The 13,804-nt window shown below is 41.0% G+C and overlaps 1 protein-coding gene across 2 annotated transcripts; it reads left to right on the forward strand.

Moving 5' to 3' along the window:
- Positions 1–218: 218 nt before the first annotated feature.
- SMIM30 (small integral membrane protein 30) lies at positions 219–3,607 on the forward strand. 2 transcript variants are annotated; one of them, XM_059471834.1, is made up of 2 exons: positions 219–357; positions 1,138–3,607. In XM_059471834.1, the coding sequence occupies exon 2, from the start codon at positions 1,198–1,200 to the stop codon at positions 1,381–1,383; it is 186 nt and encodes a 61-aa protein (XP_059327817.1). In that variant the 5' UTR covers positions 219–357; positions 1,138–1,197; the 3' UTR covers positions 1,384–3,607. The 2 variants fall into 2 exon arrangements, with proteins under 2 accessions (XP_059327817.1, XP_059327818.1); XM_059471835.1 differs by lacking the exon at positions 219–357 and adding an exon at positions 485–677.
- Positions 3,608–13,804: the final 10,197 nt, after the last annotated feature.

Raw genomic sequence — 13,804 nt, forward strand, 5'->3', positions numbered from 1 at the left:
TCTCGGGCCCCGCCGCATCCCTCCAGGCCCAGGTCGGCCTGGCGAGCACCGCTCCCGGGGCCACCGGCGGGGCCTGGGGCCGCCCGGGCTGCTGGGGGCGGCTGTGCCCCCGAGCCGCCCCCGGGAATCGCGGCGGGCGCAGCGGGCGGGCGTCGCAGCGGGAGCGGAGCGGAGCCGAGCGGAGATGGCCCGGCCGGGTCACGCCCGCCCCCGGCCGCGCCACCGCCCCTTCCTGTCATGGCCGCGGCCAGGCAGTGGCAGCGCGGCGGGGCGGCGCGGGCCGGCGCCTTCGGCTGGTGAGCGCCCCGCGGGCGGCGCGGAGCGGGGACGGCCCCAGGCCGGAGCCGGCGGCAGGAGGTGACTGAGGGGCACCGTGCGGGCAGGGCCTGCCGGGGGCTGCCCAGGGAGCGGCCGCCCCCCAGCCCCGCGGCGGCGGGACGGGAACCGCGGGCGCCCCGGGGCTGGCGGGGTCCGGCACTGGCTCCGCCGGAGTGCGAGCCGGGCAGCCGCTTATTCGAGTGTCCCGCCGCGGTTTTTTGTCCTGTGCACCTCGCGAACGAGCCATCCCCGCGGGAAGAGCTGTTGCGGAGAGGGCGGTCCGGGCTGGTCCCGGCGCGCTCCTTGGGAGCGCCTCTCCAAGTTGTAGAACCACGACGGACGTTTGTCCCGCAGTGAGGGTGAGCGCGGTGGCACTGCCCCGGAGGTTAAATTCACGGCTTCCCCAGTGTACCGCAGTCGGGCCATGCTCATGGATCCCGAGGATGGCCGGTGTTAGGAAGTGTGGGGGAGTGATGGGCAGCAGCCATCAGGCCCTAAACACCTGGTGGAACAGGCCCGCGTAGCAACGCACCGGGTAAGCAGGCTCTGGTAGCTGCAGGTAGGAGAGCCTGTTCTGACTTTACCTCTCGGTAAGTCTTCAAAAGATTAGTTTCCACAGAGTTACATAACAAGATAGCAAATCCACTGTGGCTGTCTCATGATAATAAGTAATTTACTTGGGTGATTAGGAAGATAAAACCTTAATTTCATGAGCTCCACACAGATACCTGTAATGCATCAATCAGTTGGCTATTGGCAAGACAAATCCAGGGGAGGAGGAAGAAAAATCATGTAACATTCCTTTTGTTTTCCTTGTAGATACCAGTGAAGTACCTGCTGTCCACCACTTTCTTAATTTAACTTCCCCTTGAGGTCAGCATGCCTTCAACCGAGAACACCTCCAGACTTTTGCTGGTCCTCGTGTCGCTGCTGCTGGTGCTGCCCGTAGTGGAAGCCCTGGACACAGGAGATACCATTGCCTTCCTGCTCGGCCTCGCTGTCAGTGTGGTCGGGTTCTGCGCCTGCCTTGGCTTGTACGCAAGGAGAAGGAATGGGCAGCAGTGACTTCAAGAAAATGCTCAGATGAAGTGAATTTCTGAACACAGCTTGGGGTTGGGTGTGACTGAGATTTGGTTCTGGAAAACTTTCCAAAAAAATGTAGTAAATGTTTCTGCAAACCCCTCTTACTGTTCAGTACAACAGAGTGAAGATGGTACAAGGCTGTACTAGTAAAAGGGATTTGTATGATCTGTTCTCATTACAAAAAGATAATTTTAAATTATGATTAACTATTGCCTTAGAGAAGAGTAAAAACTGTTTGAATGGGGAAGTAAAACTACAGAGAGGCTCACAGTAAGAGTTTATAAATTTAGCATGTGAGGGAGGCCCTCAACAAGTTCCATAATTTTGGTTTCAATATTAAATCAGGAGGAAGCAGCTATTAATCTTCCAGTCAAGATGACAAGAGTTTTGAAATTTGTCCTAACCAGCTAGCTAGCGAGCAGACTGCTCTAACTTGTGTGCTCACGGTCACGTTCTCTGTAATGACAGTTAACACCTAACAGCTCACTTCTGCTGTCACATGGATGAGACTTAAGAGAACTAAGGAAACATGAAAGGCTTTTTTTTTTTCCTTTTAGAATATTTTTAGAGTATTTTTATTTTAGAATATGCCACTCCTGTAGCCTGTATTCTTATTATCAAGTAGATATACCTAAGAATGAGATCGCCATTTTTAATTAACATGTATTTCACAGAAAAGTACATGTAAGGCTATGTAAATCAGATTAGGAATATGGGCTTTGTCTCTTGTTTATTTTTGTACTCAGCTTTTTTCTAGGCAAACCAGGTTTAAGGCTTAGTTCATTTGGTGTTAGCACTTTTTTCTGCAAAACTGAAGACTTAACTATTTTGATGAGGAATTCTGTGTATTTCTGCATTAGAAGGTTATTAGAACTCTAACAAGAGCATTGTGCACATGTTTCTTTTACAATGTAGAAAGAACTCGATAAAATTCTGGGTTTAATCAATTAGTCCATTGTTCTTGTGGATTCCTTGTGACAAACCTATGTTGCTAGCTAAACATTTAGGCTTCTCTAACTGATACATATGACTTCCACAAAAGATTGGGATCAAAACCAAAGTAAAAAATCCTGGTGCAAAATGGGAGGTGTAAATAGTCTTATTGTATTCATGTTCAGTCAGATTATGTGGTATATGGTTGAAAGACAGTAATGTGTCTGTTTCTGTAAGTACCAAAGGTGAAATGGCTCAGCCAAGAATGTCTGACACAAGTCTCTCTGACTTGTTGGTGTGTTTCAGCTTGAGCCAAGAGCACACTCTGTAGCAGCAGCGGAATAAGGAGCACAGGAGGATGAGCTCTCCACAGCTCAAAGAATTTCCTTCTGATCTTGTGCTGTGGACACTGCCACTCTCTGCTAGAAATCTCGGCTTTTATCTTTCAGAGTTATGTGTTTTGATTTTTGTATTCTTCCACTTCCTCTGTGCCTCTGTTCAGTAGAGCACAAAGCAATGGCTATGGGCAGGTCTTATGTAAGTAATTGGGTGGCAGATCATGTTCTCCAGATCATGATTTCTGCATGCCAGTTTTGGAAGAAAGGGACAGAAGGCACAATTACTATGTAGAAATGAAATGTACAGCCCTAAGAGGACCTTCAGACAGAAGTATCACCTTTGAAAGCTGCTTAGCAGCAGTAAATGATCCTGTTCGTGATAATTCAACTGGGTGGGTGCAAGCACAGATTGAAGTGTGATCTTTGATGTTCCAGCTTAGCTAAACAAAAAGAAAAAGAAAAACCAAAAAAAACCTAAAATAACCAATAAAACCCCCCACAAAATTGCTACTCAATTCACTTTAGAGTTCCCAAAGTTAAAAAATACTGCCATTTTTTCAGTAAAATATTAGGTATTGCTCTTTCAATAGAATACATTTTAACACAAGCAGATTTTCACGGACTCCTTTATCTCTACCTTAGAAAACATCCATGGCAATAGTTTCACAGAATTGGGCTACAGTTTTTCACTGCAGGAGAACAAAATTGTAACAGAGTTAATTATCCTCAGGCAATAGGGATATGAGACATTGTATTATTTGCCCAAAGCTGTATGTACTTCACTGAAAGATGTTTGCACAGCATAATGGCTTTGTTTCCTGGGTTCTGATAGGAGCTTTATTGTTAAAGACTTGCATTTGTTAACTACTTGAGTGTAAAATCAGATACCCCTGTTTTTCCTCTGTCTTAATAAACTTTGATGTATGATTTGTCAACAGCTTGATGGAGTAATTCCTATGAAAAGGAAAACTGAGATGACACAAGTGACTGTAACTGTTGGAATTCCTTCTGCTATTATTTTGATACCTACTTTTGCTTACATTAGATTACTTTATGAGTGAAAGTATTGTAAGGTATGATTTCAGTTAACATTTGTGCAGTGATGTACTTCTCATGGTCCTACTACTTGTTTATCCCATTTCAGTAACTGTTACTTTAAAGCACTTCAGGGAGCTGGTCCCCTTAGTTTGACACAGTCAGCTTGTAGTTGCAAAGAATCCTGTTTGTCTGGTACATGGAAAACTTGAAGTGTTTGTTTTTCCTTTTAGTTATGAGTTTTCAACATATTGTAGGCAGTTGCCTTTATATCAGAAAAGCTATTTATGTCAGTTTTCTTGCTGGAGACACTAGGGTATAAAAGACCATTTTCTGTTGGTTTGTTTTTGGGGTGGGTTTTTTTGTTTGGTTTTTTTGGGGTTTTTTTTAATGAAATATTATGTTCTATTGCTTTAGTTATTTGAAGTTTTTTTAAGAGCTAGTTTTATCCCAGCATTTTGTGAAAATGGGATTCTAGCTCTTTCAGGATTTCAGCTACTGCACAAATCAGTTCACTTTGTGCACTAAGCTAGTGCTATTAGTAGCTGTTTTCAGAGCAGAAAGTAGAAGCAGCCTGACAATGTTCACCTCTTAACAAACACAACCTACTCTGATTAAAAAAACCTGCAGGACAAGAAAGAGTAGCTTTTGACTGCTATAATTTCCATGTGCTTTAACAATAGTGTAGCTAAAACACTGCCATCCTAAAACATTTTACAGTCCATGTACAGTCTCTGTGAATGGACAGAAGGCCTTCACTTCTGACATACCTTCAAGTGCTGCCCACCAGCTAGGCCTTACCATTCTGCTGTGAGCAGCAGTACCTGGGGCTGCAGTACAAAGGTTTCACACAGTTCCTAATGCACTTCCTTCTCTAGGTGTGTCAGCGCTGGTAAACCTCTTTCTCCTACTCAGATAAATCCTGCTGCTCCTGCTGCTGGTTTAATACTGTTGTGAGGCCTGGCAGTTGTATGACATCTTGCATTTGAGGACCTTTATATGTTTAGAGGTATTAATACTTGCCTCCCAATTGTAACCTTGGAGCAAGGTAGAAGGAGAATCACTGTCTCACGATGGAGTCACAGGAAGCAGTTGGCATCTCCAGGATACTCACAGAGTTTTCTGGAGTGTGTTGTGCTTGTGGTTCTCAGCCACTATGCCTTTCCATGGAAGCTGTCCCTGGACTAGCCCAGGCTCTTGTGTACTGACTAGACACAATTAGACACAGTCTGAAGCCCTGGTTCCTCTTTGCATGGTGCTCTTTACATAACCTGTGTGAGAGGGGGAGTTCACTGTTTATAGCAAGATAAACATTGCTAAATGGATGAACCGATTTACACTAAATAGTAAATGCACTAATTATTATGCTACAGAAGTAACCTTTCCATGCATTTCTGCATCTGATGAAAGGTTTAGTGTAATCATGAGATTGTTAGGAGTAGTGGAAAGGAGAGCTTGAGTCTGGTGTCCTCCCAACTTACACTTGAACAAACAGTAAATGATCTGAAGTCAACAGGAAGTATCTGTTGTTCACCAGATGAAAAAAGTGAGACTACTAATTCAGAACCAAATGCAGCGCAACATATTGGGCAAGATCTGATGTGACTACTGATGCACAGGACCCAAACTATTTTAATTCCTGCCAAAATCAATGTTCAGACCTTTCAAGTGACAAGTTTTTAATACATTAGACAATTACTACATTGCTAAATGTTCAGTTCTTAAGGAACGTAATCAGTTTTTAAATTACAAAGATTTTCAGGTCACATGAATACACAGTAACACCAACTGCTACATTTGGAAAAAAAGTTTTCCAGCAAGCAACCTGAATTTACATACCAGGCACGATATGGTAAATAACATAAAAGTACATCTTTCTTTGGACTAAAATTAAAAGAACAATAAAATTATTATATAAAATTATATAGGCATTCAAAATATTTCCAAACCTTGTACTGTTTCCTCAGCTCAGTTTCTCTGTAATGGAACTTGAAAATGTGTGGGAAGCTTTGTCACATTGAGGTACAGGCATACTAGACATTCAGCAGAGCCTTTTGTTTCTGAGTTATTCATCTGATCAGATCAAACCAGAGATTTTCATGAAAAAGATAAAACCAAATGTCCCTTTAGTATGCTAAGCAAAGAGACCCATATAATCATAGAATCATAGAGTGCTAAGGGGTTGGAACGGCCCTTAAACACCATCTCGTCCCAACAGTCCCTGCCATATGGGCAGGGACACCTCCCACCAAACCAGGCTGCTCAAGGCCTTTTCCAACCTGGCCTTGAACACTGCCAGGGCTGGAGCATCCACACCCTCCCTGGGCAATCTGTTTCAGTGTCTCACCACCATCACAATTACAATTTCTTCCTAATATCTAACCTAAATTTCCCCTCTTTCAGTTTGTACCCATTACTCACTGTCTTGTCACTACAGTTCCTGATGAAGTGTCCATCTCTGGCTTCCCTTTAGGCCCCCCTCAGATATTGGAAGGTTGCTATGAGGTATCTGTGCAACCTTCTCTTCTCCAGGCTGAACATCCCCAACTTTCTCAGTCTGTCTTTTAGGGGAAGTGCTCCAGTCATGAGCTTCATGGCCCTCCTCTGGACTTGGTCCAAGAGTTCCATGCCCTTCTTCTGCTGGGAGCACCAGGACTGTACCTGGTAGTCCAGGTAGGGTCTCACAAGAGCAGAGTAGAACAGGAGAATCACCTCCTTCACCTGCTGGCCACGCTCCTCTTGATACAGCCCAGGACACAGATGGTTTTGTGGGCTGCGAGTGCACACTGCTGGCTCATGTAGAGTTTTTTATCAGCCATCACTCCCCAAGTCTTTCTCTGCAGGGCTGCTCTCAATCACCTCTCCACTCAGCCTGTAGGTGCATCTGGGATTGCCCTGAACAGGTGCAGGACCTTGCACTTGGCCTTGTTGAACTTCATGAGATGAGGTTCACATGGGACCACCACTCGAGTCTGTTGAGGTCCCTCTGGAAGGCACCCCTTCCTCTGGTGGGTCATCTGCATGACACAGCTTGGTGCCATCTGCAAATTTGCTGAAGGTGCATTACACAGCATATGTGGAGGCCTGAAAGCAGAGTGCCCTCCTTTAGACCTAGGAGCTGCAAACATTAGAGGCAGGAAAGAGAGAATTGTGTCCACAAGCACACTGATGCAGAAAAATAGATGTTGCTGCTGGGTTGGGTTGAAGTTTGTGTTCTGCTTCAGTCTTCCTGTATTGGCTGTGTTCCTCCTCACTAGTCATTGTCTCAGAAATTTCAACTGGAACCAACAGTACTGGCAGCTTTCTCAGCTGCCCTTCATTCAAAGCACTAAAATTTTACATACATCTTCATACTGCTATGCTCCACTTGGCCAGTATAAAAGCATGAAAATTACCTTCTTTTCTTGAACAGAGCTAAAACACTGCAGAGGAACACAGTTCTGTAAAACTTAGAAGAGAAGCGTCTGTCTTTTTCCTCTGTTTTTCCGTTCTTCTGTTTGTGCAGCTGATTATACACACTGTGATAGTGCTAATAATAAATAATTCCATGTCATTCCCTACCCTCTCACAGAAAAGCAACCATCCTAAAACATGACTGATTTTAATGTCAGCTAATTAAGGTGAAAAAATGGTCACTTTATCAAAATCTGTTCACTTTCCAGTTCATGAGTTACCTGTGAAATGAGAATGTCTTTAGTTCTAGAACTTTTCAAGGACATTTTTTCCAACACATTTCTGAACTGATATGGTTATGGAAATTACATGCTCAATACCTGCACTTATTTCTCAGTCTTTAACCTAACGATTGTTCTTAGGTCCCATGGTATCACTTTTACATTTTATTTTTTATCTTCTCAAATGACCTGGAAGATCAGCAGAAGTCATGTTGACTCATTTTTCCTCAACAGCATGTATTTATTTCAGCATCTGAGTGGAAAGCAAGGAACATTTAAGCTTTTCAGAACGGTGATCTTTTCAGAAACACCATTTGTGATCAAATTCCAAAAGTGTAATCCAGTATTTGCAGACAGTATATAATCTATAAAGTGGTATATATCTACTAAAAAAAGAGAAGGTTTTTTTTTTTCATAAAAAGTAATAATAAAAAAAATAAAATTAAGGATGTTGATTGTATACATGGAGCAGTAGCCAATAACAAACCACTATTCAGCACTAGATGTCACACAGACATCTTTCATCCTATGATATTTGCAGAATACAATACACTATTGCAGAAAAAACCCATAAATCACAAAACTATATTTTATATTAAAAATAAAATAGTGTTTTTCAGAGAACAAGTGCATATTATTTGTAATAATTATGGCTCTATAATTATGGCAAGTCTCAATGAAGTCAGCCCAAAAAAATTTATTGTCTTAAATTGAATTCAAGCTCTTCTGAAGGGGTGACCATACACCTTCTGAATCCCACACAACTTTGCCACAACCATCCCCCATGCCAGGGCTATGGCAGCAGGCTGTCCTGATGCACAGGATGCTGGCTAACCTCAAATCCTGCCTAGGAAGTGACAGGGAGCTGTGTCTCCCTGGGTGCCAAATGCATGCCCAGGCCACTGCCGCCCTCTTGGTCCATAGATTCATCTCCTACTGTGAAGAAAGCCAAATAGGTGATGAGCTATTTCTTTAAACTTTCAGGAATAGCTGTGTGCCTGATAGATCTTTAACCTTCCAAGCAAGATTTCGCATTTCAAAATTTAATATTGTTGGTACAAAAACCCAGTATATAACCCTTTAAAATACAGCATCCATGTGGGCTGAGGTGAATACATATAGGAGAAGTAGAAAAGCAGAGGACACTGTCAGATGAAAGGATATTCCAAATTGTCCATCCAAAAAAAAAAAGGGAAAACAGAAATCATCTTTGGGAGGAGTCTGAGCCAAGGAATGTACAAGGTGACCTCCAGAGGTCCTTTCCAACCTAATTTACTGTGTGATTCTATGAAATCCTAGTTGTAAATGGGAGGCATAAACAGAAGCTCAATTCATTCGTTTCTTCATTGCAAACAAGGATATATTTGTGGTGAACAAATCTAATCACAGTGTGAGCCCATGGGGAACCTGACTGCAAAAGCTGTGAGGCTGTTCAGTCATCATGTAAGACCACAGGGAAACCAGATGTACCAGGATTCTCCCACTGTGTCTAGTGAAACTCAATCCCTGAGGCATTAAAAGGTTATGGAAAAAAGGGAGAAAATGCAACACATGTACACTAATCCTCTTTTTGGAGTGGGATTTTTAGAGATTGGTTTATGGGGCTAGTACTGTACTCCAAATGGAATTCAACTGCTTCAGTGTAAAGCCCCAAATGTGAATTATGTCAACTCCTGCCCAAGTCAACATTTTGAAAATATTAAGATTTGACAGCCAGAATAAAAGACCTTGTTGCACATGGAGTTCCCATTGGCATCAGTGGGAGTTTAGGACAAGGTCAAATACAAAATACAGGTTTGGATGCAGTAGATACCTTGATGGGATGGAGGGGCCTCTGCATTTGACCAGTAGTGCACTTTGCACCAGATGATGCTCATTGGGAACTGCAGCCACGTTAGTGTCCATCTACATCTCTTTTCTTAGAAAAATATTAGCTGAATTATTTATTGTGATAACTGAAAGCCAAATTTTTATCTGGTTTAAAAACAGCCTGAAGTTGCTGAAATCAGTGCAGTCATCCTGATTTAAATTCATTTTGAACAGAAAACACAAGAGGCTTCATTCTGACCTTGCACCAGCCCTTATACTTCTGTGTAATGCAGTAGAATTATTCTGGATTTCCATTTATGTGAAAATCTAATTGGTTCTTAAAATAGATTCTGTCTTTTTTTTTTCTCCCAGTCTGCTACCAGTAAATTATTTGACCTACATCTTAATAAATATTAGGAAAAAAATTATTCTCCCCACTCTTATTCCACAAATACACTTTAGAACGTGTGTATCCAACTTAGACTCTACTGTTTTGCCCCCCCAAGATTTATCAAGAAAGGCAAAGGAAAATCAAGTCAACACACTCTCAGGGACACCATACTAATATAAAGTGCCTCTTTGCACACTTTTAATGTATGTGTGCCATACATGACTGATGTACATCTGCTTACCTTGCTGCCTTGTTGTTCTTACTATTTCAGAAATAAAAGCAATCTGTGTTTGCGGCAAACTTTTCCTTAGGAACGCCTTTCACCTAGTCTACATGAGGTTCTCTGTATTAAATAAGAACTTCATAGATTTTCTTTTCCTGTCCAAAAGTAACACTAAAATTCCAGTAAAAAGGATTACATGCTCTCGATTTCAGAAGGGCCAGCAAGGAAATTATTATAGCTATAGATAGAAATGTAAAGGACTAGAAATCTGAAATTTCCTGAGTTTCGCCAGAGATTTCTCTGCTCAACTCCCAATAGATTTAATGGAAATTAATAATTAAAATCCCTTCTACTTCCAACGGGATGCTGACCTTCCAGCAGTGAATTTAAAGCATGTGATCACTTTATGTACAATACCAAAATAGTTTGAAATTGACTGTACATAATAATTGCCAGTCTGCTGCCTTAATATATCATAATGTCAACTGTTGTAACTCAGGACAATGAAAGATGCCCAATTCACTGCAAAATACAGGCTTTGGGAAATAAATGTCCTAGAAACAGGGCAGAAGCACTGACAGACATACCTTAAATGTACTCTTTCATGCAGTAGTAGTTAAGCAATTTGGTCAGTGAGAATTCTATGTTCTCTTACAGCACTGGGTTTTTGTTTTATCCCCACTTTAGTTTTGTCTTCTGATTCAAAATCTACAACCTGGTTTCACAATAAATATATTCTAAGTAAATAAACCTTAAGAGTGAAAAAATGTGTTTTGCATTTTTTAAACCGTTAATCCCTGTCACCTGCTTACAGGAACTATTTCTGGTCTTATTTCAAAGGCAGAGAAAGATGTAGCTTTTATGAAACTGGGACATTTGTAAAAAGTACTATAAGTATATATGTTTCTTTAAACTTACTACCAAAGCCATACAAACCCATAAACTACACTGGTTCCAAAAGTTCCTTCTAGGATGCTAACACAGAACAGACAGAACAAATTTTTCACCATGCCCTGGTAGAGAGGCTTAAGAAATCCTTTCTCAAAACTGCCATATAATGCAGTATTTTCACATCACAGCATACCTAAGCCTTAAACCATAATGCTGAGTCAAAGTCTATTAGACTTGGATCTCTTTCTTCATTTTAGCACTTGGAAGTTCAATGTTAAAGTCACAACATATTCTTAGTACAAGCAATTATTCATCCTCTTACTCTTGTATTTTTCAATTTCAGAAGCCCCCGGGCATGAATTAACATGTAGGCTTTTTACATTAAAAAGAAGCATTTTGCTTTCTGTTTTGAAAATGTATCTGTTCACTAGGAGCCATACTTGAACAACCATACCCTCAATTTACACATTTTTAAGTAAAGGTTAAAGAGTTTAAGGATTGCAAACCTACCTCACCTTAAAATAGTTTTGGTTTAAGTCTGTTCATAATTGTATTTTGAGATTGCCAAGTATACCAGAAGTCTGAAAGTTTCATAATTAAGGCCTTTACTTTCGCTCTCTCTAACTTCTCACTACATCCACCGAAGGTTATCCCATGTTCATTTGTTGTCTAACTAGGTTTGCCTAAATTGCTCAAAAATGAATTTGAATCTAGCCTTGCAATCCCACTAGTTTTATGTTTTCAACTGTCTCTGTCTGGCTGTGACAGCAGAAAATAACTTACATTCCTGCTACAAGTTTTTCTTCTGATTTCTCGTGTCTTACTCCAGAATGGCCACTAAGTTACCTTCCCTTTTTTAACTTTTGCTTCTCTTCCCAAGACTGATCCATGTTTTGGTAACTAACCTATATGGGAATATAAATCGTTCTGAGCAATTTCCAGCTCTTTATGTCTGAAGGTCTTCCATCTGATTTCAGCTTGCCAACATTTCATTATGTTCCATGGTTGGCCTTATGGCAGTGTCCTTCGAAAATTCAGTGCCCTATAAAGGCCAGGAAAAAAGAAAGAACTTTCTTTTCATCAATATAGAGCATGCAGGTTGAAACAGATATATCTTGAGGACCCGTAAATTCATAGAGAATTCATAAGTTTTACATAAACTCTTCAAATTACTACAGTTTTGTTATGCATGCATATCTACGAAGAGATATTATAATAATAGAGATATTATAATTGAGAGATACAGTACTTCAACTAAATGTTCCGTTAGGTTTTGAAGCATTACATTAATACCAAATTTACAATGCAGCACAGAATTACACAACAGGTATGTTTTACTTGGCTACTGCTGGTACTGTACTGAGAGGAGCTGGTGTGTTGACTCATTAAAAGAGCACTTTTTTGTCCACATACATATCTCAGATTAGGAAAAACAGATTCATATTATTTGGATGTCTTATTTCCACATTTTGTTTTAATAATGGAGAACAAATAAGTACAGGGAGACAATAAAATTATGCAGTGAGGAACTCTAAGAGGTCAAGAGGTAGTTTAATTATCTAAAACATGACCAGCAAAATCCCTCAAAGAAGGACCCAGCAATCCCTCACTGCAGCAACAGAAAGACTTATCAGTGCTAACTTCTCAATTGACATTTGCCCTTTAGACTTTAGGATGCAAGCTTTCCTTTCACATGCAGAACTGACCAAGATGTGCAGTGCAGAATCCCAGAGGTCCAGAAGTGACACAGAGCATAACCTATGAGTGTTGCTCCCAGCAATGTCCCTAGCAGAGTCTGACCTGAGTGCTGTGTTCAGGTAGGGTACAGCAGCAGCAGTGAATGCCCCAGTGCTGCAGGAAATCCAGCTTTTTTTCCACCTAGTACTTACTGACATTGAAAAAAACTGAAAATCCAGGATTCAAGCCCAGTCTCCCAGCTTCAAAAAAAGTTCTCTGAAGTACTAGACAGTGCAGTCCTGGAAAGTATGGTCTCCTGTTTACCCTGGATTCTCCAGCTATTAAAATGCAAGAGCAATGAGAGAGGCACAGTGGGATGTAGGCAAAAGAGGCTGACTTCCATGTTTGCTGCTTAGGATACCTGCCCCTTAGGGCAAGATTTAGGTCCTGGTCTCAGCTCCAGAGCCTGACATTATATAATCAATGAGAAAACAAAGCAAAACCAGCACTAAACTATCTATGCAGCTGGGACGAGATCCCATGAATTTCTCGCCCAAGCAAACTGTCTTATCTAGTACAGTGAAACATCCTCATTTTGCTCAATATTTCACTCTTTTCTTTAAATATCACACTCAAACATTGCCTGACCACATGCAAATACTGGTCCAATTTAGCAAAAGATACTGCCATTTGCTACAGTTAGGCTTGACTAGTTTTGCAGGTGACATTTCAGATAAAACATTCATTCTTTCACACCTCCATGAAACAGGCAATGCAGTAGTAAATGAATATTTACAGTTTTAGAGTTACATCAGAGATGCGTTCATGCAGTTCCTTCTACCATGCCCTCACAGTGCTGTTCTGATAGTATCTGCAGAATTCAAACTGTTGTGTTTCTTAAAAAGATGACCTGCCTTTACTGAGAGACTGTTCCCTGCATCCTCACATGTATACAAACTTAAAATTATTTCTCCTTATTCTACATATAATTGAGACTATTTCATGCTTAATATCCAACAAACTGACAAAACGGGACCATGGCATAAGTTCTAGATATCAAATTATTTGCAGCTGACAGTTGATTTGACATGAATATGCAAAACTATTTTTACTTTCTACATCATAAGACCTAAAGCTTGGTAGTACAACATATATTCAATGGTTGCAAAACCAATGTTTATCCTCCACCTCAGACACTGCAGATTTGACTCTCCATTGTCTCAATCTTGTGCATTCAAAGCAATTATCACTCAGCAGTATACCTTTTAACACAATTTATATTTTCTTTACAGAGCTTCCAGAGTCATTACACAATACTATATAATACACACATATATATACACATATATATCATATCTATACATAAATATAGAAAGTGTACACCGTATATGTTATCTTAAAACTTGAACAAAAGATTTGTAGGAAGGCTAAT

This window comes from Ammospiza nelsoni, chromosome 5, assembly GCF_027579445.1.
Source record: "Ammospiza nelsoni isolate bAmmNel1 chromosome 5, bAmmNel1.pri, whole genome shotgun sequence".
NCBI classification, from domain to species: domain Eukaryota; kingdom Metazoa; phylum Chordata; class Aves; order Passeriformes; family Passerellidae; genus Ammospiza; species Ammospiza nelsoni.

Bases quoted from the DNA above. Each gene is read 5' to 3' on its own strand.
- SMIM30 (XM_059471834.1), top strand. From the start codon at position 1,198: ATGCCTTCAACCGAGAACACCTCCAGACTTTTGCTGGTCCTCGTGTCG.